The following is a 14,638-nucleotide window of genomic DNA, read 5'->3' on the forward strand; positions in this document are numbered from 1 at the left end:
ATATCTGTCCTAAGTCCTTCCTGCCCCACTGGTCCTCTCTGTGCATTTCCATGAGGTCATGGAGGAGCATTACTGCTCTTACTCGTTTAGATGACTGTTGCCTCTTAATAAACTCCAGGCTTCTGGTGGGCAAAGGAAACCAGCCTGATTTATTTCTTCTACCCAGCAAGTACCTGACTCAAGTTAGGTCTCAAAAAAGATTCTGAATGAATGAATGAATGCACAGTGCCTAGGAAGTATTAAATTAGGCTTCTGATAAGCCAGAGATCTCACATTAAAACAAGTTAATTAGAAAATCCCACAACCTAGTGCTGTGGGTTTTAGGCTTTGCCGCACGTTAGAATTACCTGGGAGCTTTTAAAAATCCTAATGTCCAGACCACACCTTAGAATAATCAAATAGAACACTTGGAGGAAGGGACCTCAGATAATTCCAATATGTAGCCAAGTTTGAAGACCTATATTCTAGGCCAGGGCTTCTCAGAAGTTAACGTGTGTATGAAACGCATGGGAATATTTTTACATTCCAACTTTCATTCCAAAGGTCTAGGGTGGGGCCCAAGATTCTGGAGCTTTAACAGGCTCCCAGGTGGTGATGAGGATGGTGTGGGTCTCTCAAGCACAGTAAGGTTCTGTGGAGGTGACTCAAGGAAGCCAGCCTGTGTTATAGGCCTTTGTTCTAGTACCAGTCATTACAGCTCCATATCCACCCACTCTGTGAATTGATATTTTGTGTAAAATTTCATTTAGGGGGGAAATTTTTAGCAAACATTTCCCTTGCAATAAAAGAGGACAAAAATAGGAATAAGGAAAACGAATCACTGATTGTGTCACCTGTTGCTAGGCTTCTCTAAAATCAATCTCTCCTCCAGTGGCTGCTCTCAGAGGCTTGCTGCTTCTACTGCTCGGCTGCAGGGATCCAGATTAATTTCCTTGTATCTTAAGTTCTGGTACCCATCTTTTTGTTCATTGCAAGACCCTGACCCCTCTCTTACATTTAAGTCTAACATAACTGGAAGCAGTACAAGTGAACAAAGCTCATGGCCAAACTGAACACGTTTGGTTCCCCGAACCTGAAGGATTTATTTATTGTGCTGCGGAAGTGAAGAAGGAGAAAAACAAACAAAACAAAAAGGGGAAAACAACAGCAAAACTTAGGCAGCAGAGCGGCAGGAATAGCAGCCTTCTGTTATTTCCCAACTGCTTTGAAGAGCAGGTAAGTCCTAGCAGCTCTAGCCAGCCCCTTCCCGGCGGGGGCGGGGAGGCGGGGAGGCGCGTGGCAGGGGGCGTGGCCGGCGAGCCCTCACTTACCATGACTGTGGCCGCGGCGGCAGCTGCCTGGGCGGCCACTGCAGCTTGGTTGGCTTGGTGCTGCGCAGCTTTGATTTTGGCCTGCAAGTGTGCAGGAGGGTGAAAATATTTGCATTTCTCCCTCATGCAACGCCCCTTTATGTAATCCATACAAACGGTTACGGTGTTGTCATTTGTGTCGATCATGGTGCTGTCTGCAGGGTGTGCAAAGCGACAGTCGGTCTCTCCCCGGGCACAGTTTCCTCGCTGGAACTCCCTGCATACCTGAAAACACACGGGGAAGAGCAGACAATGCAGAAGAAAGCCTGACAGGCCGGCACCTTTGCCCCTGCAGCCGTAGCCATTTATGTAAAAAATGAATAAATGCTTTTTCTTTCATTTACGGTGGCTTTTATGCCAGTTACAATAAAATTTTGATTATCCAGAATCCAAGTAACCAGAATCCTAGAGGAAAGAATTTGTTTGGCTTTGTTTCCTTTTCTGGGGGTGAAAATCTTTGTTGAGAAAATAAGCCGAAATCTGCAGTTTAGCTAAAATAAAGAAAAACAACAAAGCCTCCACTGTCTCTAGGTAGCATGTGTGTGTGTGTGTGTGTGTTTACCTCCATATCTCCTACTCTGACAATTCAGTACAATATTGTTGATGCCAAAGGAGGAATAATTTCACCATAAGAGCAAGTCACCAGGTCATAGCTGTTGAATTCCAAAGATAATCAGTGAAAATGACAAACTTGTTCCTCCCTGCTCAAAGAGTAGGCAGTGGAGTGGGGTGAATCTGAATTCTTTGGTTGCTTCAAGGTTTCCCCTACTCTACAAAGATAACTTATGATTATAATCATAAATGAGAAAAACTACAACATTTGTAACACCACAACTTGTCATTTAAGGTCACTCACTATATTATTTTTGACATCACAAAGAGGTGAAAAAAAGAAAGAGAAAAAAAGAGAAAAATGTGGGGAGAGATAAAGGGAAAGAAATGAGTGAAGGAAAGTAAAATAGGATTGGAAGTGTAGATGTGCTTTCTTTTTCCTTAATCTTAAATTATCCTGAAATCTCAGGTAACTAGAATTTTCCATCCTCTGAGAATTCTAGCAGATCAAGATTTTACTGTGTAAAGAAAGATTTCTTTACAATTCGAAGAGTATTCTTAATTCTTCCCTGTATATAAATAGCATGAGATAATAACAAACGTATAGTACTTATATTTAGAAATATCATTAATAGAGGAGAATTACTAGTAAGTTATGTTATTAATTTTTTAGCCTTCAATTCCAAGTCAATATATTTAAGTGGTGGGTCATATCTTGATCATCAGTGATGTTATATGAAGGGTCACTGACATGAAACTCAAGCCTGGGGAAAGTCACACATACTTGTGAAATATAGTTTCACTGATGAATAGCCGAGTTTGAACCGTAAACAGGAAAAATCACAAAACTGTTCACTGTTTCCTCCTGCTTTGGATATCAGCTAACATCCTATCTTTAGTTTATACAACATATAAAATAAAAATTACTAAGCTGTTCCCATAGATTCTGAGCAAGGCTTCCTCTATAAAGGGAATGACTTCAGTCTGACTGCATCATACAGCAGACAAGCCATTAAGCTTTTACCAAGGGTCTCTGTGTGTAGTGCAGTTTAACAGACTTCATTCCTGGTTTGAAATGAACTGAAAGCTGCTCTGTTAAAGTCATTGTTAATTATTTTTACATATGTCTTTGTCTACCAGGCATGTTTGGAAGGACTATTTGTTCCCAACGCCACTGATTTAATTTGTTCTCTAACCCACACAGTCACGTACTGAACACTGAAGCTCAGTAGGTCCAGCAGGTGGAGCCCCAAACACTTTACCAGTTTTGTGAAAAGTCTACAATTTTCACAGATATAGGCTAGAACTTTTCAAAACAGTAGAGTTTACAGTTTACGTTCTTTTCATTTTGGAATCAACATACTGTAGATTGAAGCTGAATGAAAAAATATGTATCTTTCAAAATATTTGCAGTTTGAAATTCTGAAACATTTATAGGACAAGAGACAGCAACATTTTATTGCCCTCAAACTTTATAGAGTAAATATTTAAACAAATGCTTATTGAAAGAACATTCTTAAATGATCCACCATAAAGCACAGTATACATTATAACCACACATATGTCATAGAATCACGTAACAACTTTAAACAGTAGGGGAGTTAAATGAACTCTTTGAAAAATCTATCATAATCTTTACATACCCTTATGAAAGGCTCTAGTAAATATCATAGTGAGGTAGAAATAAAGATAAATGGATGAATTCTCTAGCTCTGATTAAAGAAACTTTACTCAACAAAGTATGATAGGGCTGGCTTGACTCGCAACTTAATAATTATGCTTTATAAATATGTAAACTTGTTTTCTTAGATTTTTAGAATCTTGCAGATAAGTTAAATAAAACATCTTAATCAGTAAGTAAATTTACCCAAGATCCGATTTCCCCCTGTTTGCTAACAACACAATCAGGGCTAATATTCTAGAACTTACTAGAGTGGCCATGCTAGTTCTTAAAATATTTGAATACAGTCATGTGAAATGGTAAATAATCATAGTTCCACCCTCCCCGCTCCTACTTCTGAGTGTTCCCTGTTGCCCTGGCTTCTAGGTACCTGCCTGGCCCATGCCCAGACTTTTCCAGGATCCAAGAAGGGTTAATTCCTGGCACAGCAGGAGGCCCCCAGGGCCTGTATAGTGACTGATTCAATGTTCATCTTATTGGTTGTTAAATATTTTGACTCTAAACACAGTTTCTTCACAACTGATCTTCATTTATATTAAACTTCTTCTTTTCCCACAGACTAATTTCCTTTATATGTGGCCTTAATTTCAAACCCCAGAATTATGAATGCTGTGGTTTTAGATGAGTATGTGTGTGTGCACATACAGGGCAGTTCTGCTGGACTGAATTAATATCTCACAAGGATTCACTTACAAAGAAGTACACTTCTATCACAAATGCATTCCAAACCACAAATACAATTGAAGTACCTCCAGTTTGTCAGTCCTGAGAAGTTTTTGAGTCGCAGTTGAGCCCGGGACAGTGACAGGTGGACTTCCAGGAACAATAACAGGTGTGGTAGGTAGAATTTCTGTTGGGACTAACCCAACTCCAGGGGTTACAGGTGCTAAGTAAGGAGCAAAGCTAATAGCTGTATTTGTCCCTATTGTGGGACCTACAGGAAAGGTGGGCTGTTAAAGGAAGACAAAATAGGAAAACATTTCTTTAGAATAAAACTTAAAAAAAATCAGCAGCAAGTGTATATTATTCATCGTATATAAGACTTTGTGTTGGTTACATAAATCAATGAACTGTAAAACTTCATTAAACCTTCCTTTTTCATTTTTTTAATAAAATGAAATCTGTAGCAATCCTACATGCCCACAACCATATAAAAATATGGAAGAACATCATAAAAAGTTAATTACAGGCAACAGATTAAGATATTATTCCTAAGGAAGTGTTCTCAAGAAAAGAAAATAATTTTTTGATTACTCATCATTCCAAACAATTAAATTCTATGACACTAAGGTAGAGAAACCTATGGGATACTGACTTGTAATCTCTAATTTCTTCTGCGTGTCTCCCAAGGGGAGAGGAATAAAGAATAACCTTGGTGATGGACTGACTTTCATGTTGACCAAGTTTAGACTGTCAAAAAAGTGGGCCTTGTTGGGATTTTATTTTGCTCAGACTTGCCAAAATGTTTCCATATTCTGTCTCCGGAATGCATATTCCTAAAATTTATATGCAGTTTTCAGGTACACCTACTATTTTGTTCTGTACCCCAGTTATCTCTAGATTTAACCTTGCTTTCCTGAATGGTTTGAAGAGCATGAACTTTTCAATAGGCCAGTTTTTCAACTGGCAATTGAAAGTTAGTTTCGTTTCCTTGGTGACCTAATCAACATAGCAGCAATAAAACTATACGGTGTCTTGTTAAACTTCTTCTCTACCACCATCCTCCTTGTCCAAGGATAGGAAGACATATGCTAGAGGGTTGTTGGGCTGATTATTTTTAAAAGTTCCACCTAAAGATATGTAAATAGAAACCAGATAGTTCTGCCTTTCAGAAAGGAAATAATGTACATTTAAGAGAACAAACTAACTTTGTTTTACCTTCAAAGAACTGCTATTGAAAATTTAAGATCCTAGAATAAAGATTTTTCTTAGCATTAATTTTAGACTGAATTGGATTAAGATTTTTTTTTTAAACTAGGGGATACTTTTTCATTTTACTTAATTTTAATGAAGATATTTGCAATCACATGTTAATGCAATTTTCTAACATTTAACTATGCTGTTGACTCTGTCAAGTTGCTTCTCTATTTATACATTGTGTGTATCATTCTTATTGCCTAATTATGGCTCTTAATGGTTTTTTTTTTTTAACATATGGGAAAATAATCTATGTTTATTAGGCAAACTTTTCCATTATAGCAATAACAGAAAAATCTCTCTTGCAAATCATTATGTTGGAAGACAGTAAATTATTGAAAGTTTGTGCATGGCATTCTGGAGAGGGTGAAAAGTCTTCATTGAAGTGGCTGAAGGGTGGGAAGGGCAGGGTTGATTCTAAGTGTCTTTGAGAGCTGTTCCCTCAGCATTCCCATAAGGATCTCTTAGATCTTTATGGCTCAGACATAAAATTCACTAGGGAGAAAGCTGCAACATGAGGTCTCAACATGGGAAATAGATGGCAGAATTTTTTATTCTTGGATTTTCTACAGAATTTGATATGTGTATGTTTTCCATCTTCTATTCACTTGAGTCATAATTATAGAAGTTTGTGGCTTTCAATACTGTAGCTTTTATAATTAAGAACTATTGAAAAAAGCCAAGTGATTTAAATGGTATAAGGATTATATAATGTTAGGAATTTAAAAAACATCAGTTCTGAAAGGTCATAAATTACAACAGATCAGTGATTCCATGGACCAGCTATATCTGCAAATGCCTGGGGGAAATTTTATAAATAGATCACAAATTCTAACTAGATAGGTCTAGGTGGGGGCTTGGAAATTTACATTTTTTAAAGAAAAAGTGTAGTAGATACTCTGCTATGTGGCCAAGTTTGGGGTCAATGCCACAGATAAATGAAAATATATATTTTAAAAAACCCTGAATTAGAAATACAATTTAACTACACAGACTAATTAATCAAGGTCAATATTTAGAGAAAAGAACCTCCCTAACACCTCCATTTTTTACTTTCTAGGACAGCAAATTCCAAACTTTCCTTTCCTGAAGATCAATTGAAGACAGAGTCAATATGATGAAATAAATACAGGCTGTATCTTGACTATCAATGTGCTATCAGAATCTTAAAACTCATTTCCCAAAACCTTTTTGAATATCAACACATATATTCTAATTATCTAAAATTTGCTTTCAAAAATGTTATTTGTTAATATAATTTAATGATGTAAAATGAATGTTACAGTATGTTTTATTGATGATGACCGTAACACTTCACATAGGCAATATTATTCAAAGGTAAAATCACAGATTTTAGACTCACAGAGACGTGAATTCAAATCCAATTTTCTGCCACTTACTAATTTTTATTCAATGCAAGAAATTATCTTTCTAAGCTTAAGTTTCCTCTTGCAAAAGGAAAGTAAAACTTTTTAGCTTGAAGGGTCAGTCTGAACAGATACTCTTTGTCTCTTGCCAGTTAAGAACTTAATAAATAGCAGCTATCATTGGTAGTGTAAAAATTAGTATTAATAAGATTCCTTATTAATAACTATTAATAACCAAATGATCTTATAATAGGAATGTAATCAGCATAGTGATTGATAAATAAAATTATAAAATTGAATGAAATTGTCCCAAATATCTCCTCTTCTTTTGGGCTGAAAAATTGTATTTTCTGTCATGTGAAACTGAAAGTTAAAAATTTGAGGGCCTTATGAAGATATATTAGATATTTTAATTTTTAAATATAGGGTGTTTTTCATTGGTGTTGCTTAGTAAAAAATACTGTTATGGTAATTTTCAGAGATGTGCAATATGCATTATTATTATGGACAGTAATGCTTTGCATCTGTGAAAGGTTCTGGCTGTTTTTTAAAGCATTCTCACACATGTTGTCTTCTTTAATCTTCTCAGTATCCCTGAGAAGCAAATGTGGCAGTGAGAATTGCAGCTTTCTTACAAGTGAAAGCAATTTAGAGCAGAGACACTAAATGGATTACCCAAGGCCAGTGCAGCTAAGGCAGAGAAAAGGCAAAATACCCAGGACTCCTGATTCCTATTCTGGGGCTATTTCTGCACTCACTAGATTTTGTTGGTAATTTCTTAAAACAGAAAAGAAAAAAAAAGAAAGGAAAGGAAAAGAAAAACATCAGTTGCCCATATGCCTTTGGAGCCTATAGATAGAGCCTTGGTGGAGGTCTGTGTGGGAGTGTGTTCCACAACCAGCCTGGACCTTCAGATAGGATGTGTGGGGCTACTCTGCACAGCTATGGAAAGCTTCTGCCTTGAAAAAGTGGTTCTCAGAACCTGAATTCAAATTAAATTTCTGAGGTAGTTTCTAGGCTGACTCTGTATCCTGGTGCTTGAATTAGGTCTTCAGCCAACAACCGAGAGAAGAGAAGAGTAACACCTCTAAGTGACTCTGTTCCTACAAGCACACCAACTAGAGCTTGGGAAAATCATTCCTGTAGTTTCTGCAGAAATGCTGTTGCCAGACTGTCTGAGGCAGGATACCTTTGGTCCTCATCATCTCTCAACGCTAACCTAAAGCTAGAGAGGCCGGAGGACAAAATACATAGAAAACATTCTTGAAGAAAATTGCTTCTGAAATGCTGGTGTTGCTATTTCTTCCCTCTGGTTTTCACTCCAAGTTCCTGTGTTTCCCTCCACAATTTCCTACTCTCCATCCTACTTTTTCAGTACATTGCATCATACAGATTAAAGTGGGTCCATGTTCAAAGATAGTACCCCCTCCCCCAATATTTTGTAGCATTTTGAAAGGAAGGGGTAGTGCTGGGGGGTGATGGCTAAGTGGCTTTAGGTATTTTATGGCTCTAAAATGTAGCCAGTTGACTTTTTAAAACAAAAGAGTAAGAGTTTCACACATTTAGAAAGCTTCTACTTCAAAGGGTAGGTACTTGGCACTCAGATGGAAAGACTTAAAACATGGCATCTGTTAAGCCTCCTTCCTTTACTAGCAGAAGCAGCTCTGTAGGGCAGAATACTCAGTGCAAGCCCTTGTTCCATAAGGACTGGATTGCAGAGGCCCTTAAATCTCTGTCCTACTAATGGCTGCCCACTCCCATTCCCAATCTTGAATGCACATGATGAAGGTTTGGGAAGGGGTGTGCATTGGCGGGGGGTGCAGTTTGCAAGGAAGGAAGGGAAAAGAGGACTTACAGTTAAATCCTATCAGGAATTGGGGAAAGAAAAACTGCTAGGGGAAATAAGGTAAAGTGGACTTTTTAATCAGTGAATTTGAGGAAGAAGAGTCGTAAGAGGAAAGAATGGCTTGCCTTTTCATTCATTCATTCATTCATTTAATAAATATTCATCAGTACAGGCATGGTGCCAGAACACAATGTGTGCATTTGTTGAACTTAAACTCCAATGGGAAGGAACAAAAAATTAAAATTAAAATTAGTTTCCATGATATGCAGAAAATGAAGAGGACTCGGTGATAAGAGAATGATGGAGAGAGGAGGTAAGTAGGAGGGTGGGGATTTAGAGTCCTTGTGGATAAGATGTAGTTAATGTGTGAAAAGTAGCATAGCAGGAGAGTCCAGTGAGAGCAATAGTGTGAGACAAGGAGGAGTTGTGTGTGTTCACAGAACTGAAGGTTTGGTTTGGTCTTAATGGACATGGGGAGAGTGATACAAGATGAGTGTGTGATTTGGGTGGAGAACGGATCATTGAAGGCATCATAGTTCATTGTCATAGATACATGTTGAGAATTTGTCCCCAGTGAAATGAGTTTCAAATAGGGGAGTGATACGATCTCATTTGTGATTTAGAAAGATTACTATGGTTGCTGTATGCTGGATATATTGGAATAGGGCAAGAGTGGAAATTGAAAGATCAGGAAAGAGATATTTATAAGACATTTTGAAAAAAAAAAGGTTGATGGTTGCTCAGACAAGGGTGGGAAGAGGGTAGAAAAGTAAATGAACTTGAAGGCAGATATGTCAGAACTTACCCATGGATTGGATGTAAGAGATGGTGAGGGAGTTGGCTAAGTTTTGGTTTGGGACTGCTGGTTTATGGTGCCTTTTACTGAGATGCGAAAGTTATGGAATAAAGAATTTGCTTCCAAACATGCTAAATTTGAGTTCCTATGAGATATTTAAAAGCTTAGGAAGCTGGAAATATGAACCTGCAGCTCAAAGGAGAGGTTTGAACTAGAAACATATATTTGGCAGCTCTTGGCCTAGAGATGATTTACAGCCAAAGGAATGGATGATTCAAAGGAGAGAGGGTAAACAGAGAAAGAAACCCATCTCTGGACTGAAGTTCAGCATATAACATCCAGGTTAAGTAGTGTAATGGGTAAAGGAAACAGTGGGGGAAGGAGTTGTCATAGAGAAGGTGTGTTCCACACAGGAGAGATTGATTACATGTATTTTTTTTTCCTTTGAAATCATCTTTACTTGGATTGCAAAGATACAATTTACTTAGTAACTTCACATTTTATTTGTTCCCATTTGAAGTGTCAGAACTTGCCACGTAAACATTGTCTTCACTATTAATTGAATATTGCTAAGAAGTCGAGTAACACAAAGACAAAAAGTCATCATTGGTTTGGCAATATGGAGATCATCGGTGACCTTGATCAAAGAGATTTCAGTGAAATGAGTTGAGGGGTGGATGGAAGATGAGGAAGTGAAAAAAATGCCCATAGCTGTTTAGAAAGCGTTAGCTAAGAAGGAGACCTGAAAATGGAGTAGTACCTGCCACTCTCTGTTTATTAATTTATTTGTCTTAAGTAAGTTCTGCTTAACATATATTTATTCTTTCACAGTTCCGGAGGCAGAAGTTCAAAATCCATTTCACCTAGCCAAAATCAAGATGTTGGCAGAGCCATGCTCCCTCTGGAGACTCTAGGGTAGACTCCATTCCATGCCTCTTCCAGTGTCTGTTGGCTGCTGACACTCCTTGGCTTGTAGCTGCACTGTTCCAACCTCTGCCCCTGTGATCACACTGTCTTCCTTTTCTTCTGTCTGTGTCAACTATCTGTCTGCCTTTCTCTTATGAGAACACTTATGATTGCATTTAATCCAGGATAATCTTCCCATCTGAAGATCTTCAACTTAATCACACCTGAAAAGACCCTGTTTCTAAATGAGGTAACATTTACAGGTCCCAGGCATTAGGACTTGGTATATTTGAAGGCCACTTTTTACCTTTTACACTGCACTAAGTCTATAATTCATTTCTGAGACCCTGAACTAATTTGTTTGTAAGGTTGTTGATGATTTTTAAACTCTCAAAATTTTAAAGTTCTAATACTTCTTATAATTTAAAAACCTCTATTATAATATTTAAATTTAATATTTTTTAGTAGAGAAATTATGATTATTAATTTCTAATTAGTATTTGAGACAATACATGAACATAACTTTCAAAGAAAAGTTTAACTAACAATTCACATCAGGAATGGGATTATTAACATTGCTTTTATTGAGTATCAGGGTCAATCCTTATAAATTCTAAATAAGTATGAAATGTCTGATTAAAACTGAATGAGACACATAATGCAGTGTTACTATGTTGACCTTACTGGTTTTAAATTTATTTCTATAAACATTAATAGGTATAAGGAAATTATTTTAAGATTTAGATAATTTAATAAAATAATTTATATGTGCGCATCACTAAGGAGACTCATAAATTATGCATGCGTGTAGTTCAACTAGAATCACTTAAATGTCTATTTTTGGTTAAATATGTTCAGAACTTTGTCCACGTTACCTCCTTACATCTAGGCTAACACCTACTCTTCCTTTAGGATGAAGCTTCCTTGGGACCGCCTCCAGAAAGCTTTTCCTGCCTCCAATCTGATCGTTCTCTGTGCCTGACTCTTACTTTGCACTTTCCCTGCATCTGTCTATCCCTAAAGGATTATACCGTATTTATCTTGGAGCCTCATGCAGCAGTCCTTTCTTTTACTCAGGGCATAGCTGCTTCCTGGCTACTTTGTGCTTCCATCTTTAAACAGAAAATTTGAGGTGAAGCAGAGTTGCTAACAACCTGCCCAGTTTTCTCCCCTCTTTCTGGACTACTCCCACCCTCCCTACTCCATTTCACAGACACACAATAAGAAAATTTAACTCACTGATAGTGATCCATTTTAATTTAGCAGCTTTTGAGTAACATACAACTTTTCATACAATTAAGACTGATTTTTAAGTCTTTGTGTATGTATTCTTTAAAAAAAAACAAATTTATTCACATCATTGGGTTTGTTTTTTAAAAAATTAGCTTATTTTTGACTAATAATTCATGAATGTAAATCAAACCTATTAAAATCAAATACTCTTTTATCCCAAAGTCTCATTCCTATAACAATTTCCAGACTTTTAAGGAGGTGCTTTCAAACTGTGAGAATGGAGAAAATGATGCCCAATACATATTCATATACTTAACTCCCTTGGGCATTTAATCTTGTGGTCATTGTCACAGCTGCCACACCCTGTGCATGCTCCTGAGAGACAGGAGGCCTAATTGACTAAGGCACATTTTCCTGGCGCTGTCTGCCTGTTGACGTTCTTCTTTCAGACTGCTGTCAGACGCAACAGTGCAGTTGACTGGAGAAAGTGCCCTGGCCACAATGGCTGAGTTCGAGCTCCAGCTCCACCATTTATTAGCTGCATGACATTGGGGAAATCATTTAACTTCTCTGGTTTTTCTGTTTCTCATCTCTAAAACGATGCCATTGAACTAAATATTCTATCTGCTATGTTGCAAAATCCATTTTAGGCATCAAACCTCTTTACATAAATTATCAATTCACACTTTTAATTAAAATATACAACTATTTCCATTCTAAACTCAAATATGGAGTTTTCTAAGGAGAAAGAGTTGGAGTGGCACAGATTTCTCAGATATTGATTAGAAATTGTCCTTGCTGTTTCCACATAAAATTTTCCATTTAAATTAAAAAAAAAAAAAAAAAAAAAAAAAACAAGCCTATTTTCTAGCATCTATTTAGTTTCAAAGCTACTTGTTTAATTTTAGCCAAATGATAAAACATAGGAAGGCCACTTTAGGTCAGTGTGGCATTGTCTGTACCAAACTTTAATCACGAAGCTTATCATTAGATAAAATGTACTCACCACTGGATGAAGTGGTGTTCCTGGAAACATAAATTGCATCTGCTGGGCAAGCATTGCTGCTGCAGTTTTTTGCTGGATCAAATTGTTCCTCCCATTAATTTCTAGTTGAGTTTTTAAATGTGTCGGAGGGTGAAGGTACTTGCAGTTCTCTCTTGAACAACGACCCTGTAAAATGAATATTTTGGTTTCAAGACTATTAGGAGTAGCTTGCAACACCAATGTCAACCATTCCACAATTGCTGCATGTTTACAAATCCCAAGTGTGTGCATGAGTGTATACGTGTGTGTTTGGGGGGAGTGCATCAAACATTACAAAATTGCTGAGGTTGCCTCAAACCTATTGAACAGAGAAGCTTCATGAAGTGTTTATTTATTTTGTTTTTATTGGATTCTAAACACTGACAATAGACTCCAAAGAAATATTACTGCTGAGAGTAAAGACAGACCCTTCTTATGGGCATCTTTGATGTGACCCATCAAAAAGAGTCTTTGAACTTGCTATACACTGGTTTATGGCATACTGGAGTAATGTCAGAAATATGATTAATTTTGTGACAAATTATGCAGTGGATTTCTTGAATTTCTTGAATTTGAATGTTCAAGAATTTCTTGAAATGTGCATTCCAGATTAGCTGAAGATATCCTTGAATTGTTCATGAATAGGCAGTGGTACTATAGGAGAGGACACTTCTCAGTTATATGTGTGTAGCTGAAATTTCCAGTCATAAACTCAGATATCACTTGCAACTGATTACTTTGCTACACAAAAGCTGCTGCCCCATAGTCCCACCATGAGCCCATGACAGGCTCATCAAATTTGATATGACATAGTGAAAAGTGCTTATGTTTAAAGTAACATTGAACGTTAAAGGTGACAAAGGTAAAAAAATTTATTAGGCGACAGATGTGTATAAAACCAGACTTGAAAAGCAATTGCAAATGGTAGTGTTTATAACTAATTTCTCAAGTTTTCAAAACTATCAATTGAGAAAATAATGTGTATGTGTGAATTATGCAACTTCCGGAGAAAGAATAGCAAACTATGCTAACCAGTATGAGTATTATCATTCTCTAAAGAAGTCCATTTGCATTGAAGAAAAGAGAATATGAGTTTGTTTACTAGATATAAAATAATTTTAAAAAGCAAGCTTGGTGGATCTGTGGAAACAAATTTTTTTATAGTTATCCTAATTCTAAACATCTGGAGTTCTCACTCTGTTTCCTACTCATATCAGCTGCACTTTTGGCAGCTCTGGCTCCCTCTCTAGAGTGTGCGCCTTCCCCCAACACCATGGAGAAGGGAGGCATGGTCCTGTGCTCAGTCCTGGTGGTCGGTGCTGATCTGTTGGATGCTGTCCTGAGGTCCCACTCTTAGTAGCATCAGCAATTGCATCACCCTCTGCAGGGAGGACACAGAGGTGGGTGCTGAGGACATCAAAAGGAATAGGCCCTCATTCTCTGCTAATAAAAGTCTATAACACTCTGGGGTCCAGTGGGCATGTCAGCATGGCACCTGGCCTCAAGTGTATCTTGTGGATGTTTCATTCAGCTTCCTATGTAAGAACAGAGATTCTAGGTCAAGTATCAGAAGGTCTATTGTGAATATATAGGTAAACTGGAAATGCAACTAGAAAATAATCTAAATAGAAGCAGTGTAGGAATCTCTTTCCCTTTCCATCTGCTTCTCTCTGCAAATTTGATGTGTGTGGTTTTTTTGTTTGTTTGTTTTGTTTTTTTTATCTTAACTTCCCTTTACTCATGGTTTTGTAGTTTCCCAGGGTCCCTCCAGCCCTACCACCTTGCTTTGGGCATCTCTTATTTACTTCCCTTTTGATACCCTTGATAATTGTTTCAGTCTCTGTTCGCTAAGATAAAATTTCCAAGAAAGCAGTTAGATTGGACCAGCTCCTAGGACATAGGTGTCTAACCAGGCTCTGGTTTGGCTGCCCTCTTGTCAAGTGCCCAAATCAATCCAATCACCACTG

The 14,638-nt window shown here is 37.4% G+C and overlaps 1 protein-coding gene across 9 annotated transcripts in view; it reads right to left on the reverse strand.

Moving 5' to 3' along the window:
- Positions 1-14,638, reverse strand: part of MBNL2 (muscleblind like splicing regulator 2) — a 167,572-nt gene that overhangs the window by 38,357 nt on the left and 114,577 nt on the right. For all 9 annotated transcript variants that reach the window (XM_037800522.1, XM_037800517.1, XM_037800519.1 and 6 more), the window contains exons 3-5: positions 12,654-12,818; positions 4,332-4,532; positions 1,311-1,574 (exon numbers count right to left, since the gene is read on the reverse strand). In XM_037800522.1, the coding sequence (XP_037656450.1) occupies positions 1,311-1,574; positions 4,332-4,532; positions 12,654-12,818 (630 nt within the window). The remainder of the gene's footprint in view (positions 1-1,310; positions 1,575-4,331; positions 4,533-12,653; positions 12,819-14,638) is intronic.

This window comes from Choloepus didactylus, chromosome 12 (genome assembly GCF_015220235.1).
Source record: "Choloepus didactylus isolate mChoDid1 chromosome 12, mChoDid1.pri, whole genome shotgun sequence".
NCBI classification, from domain to species: Eukaryota; Metazoa; Chordata; class Mammalia; order Pilosa; family Megalonychidae; genus Choloepus; species Choloepus didactylus.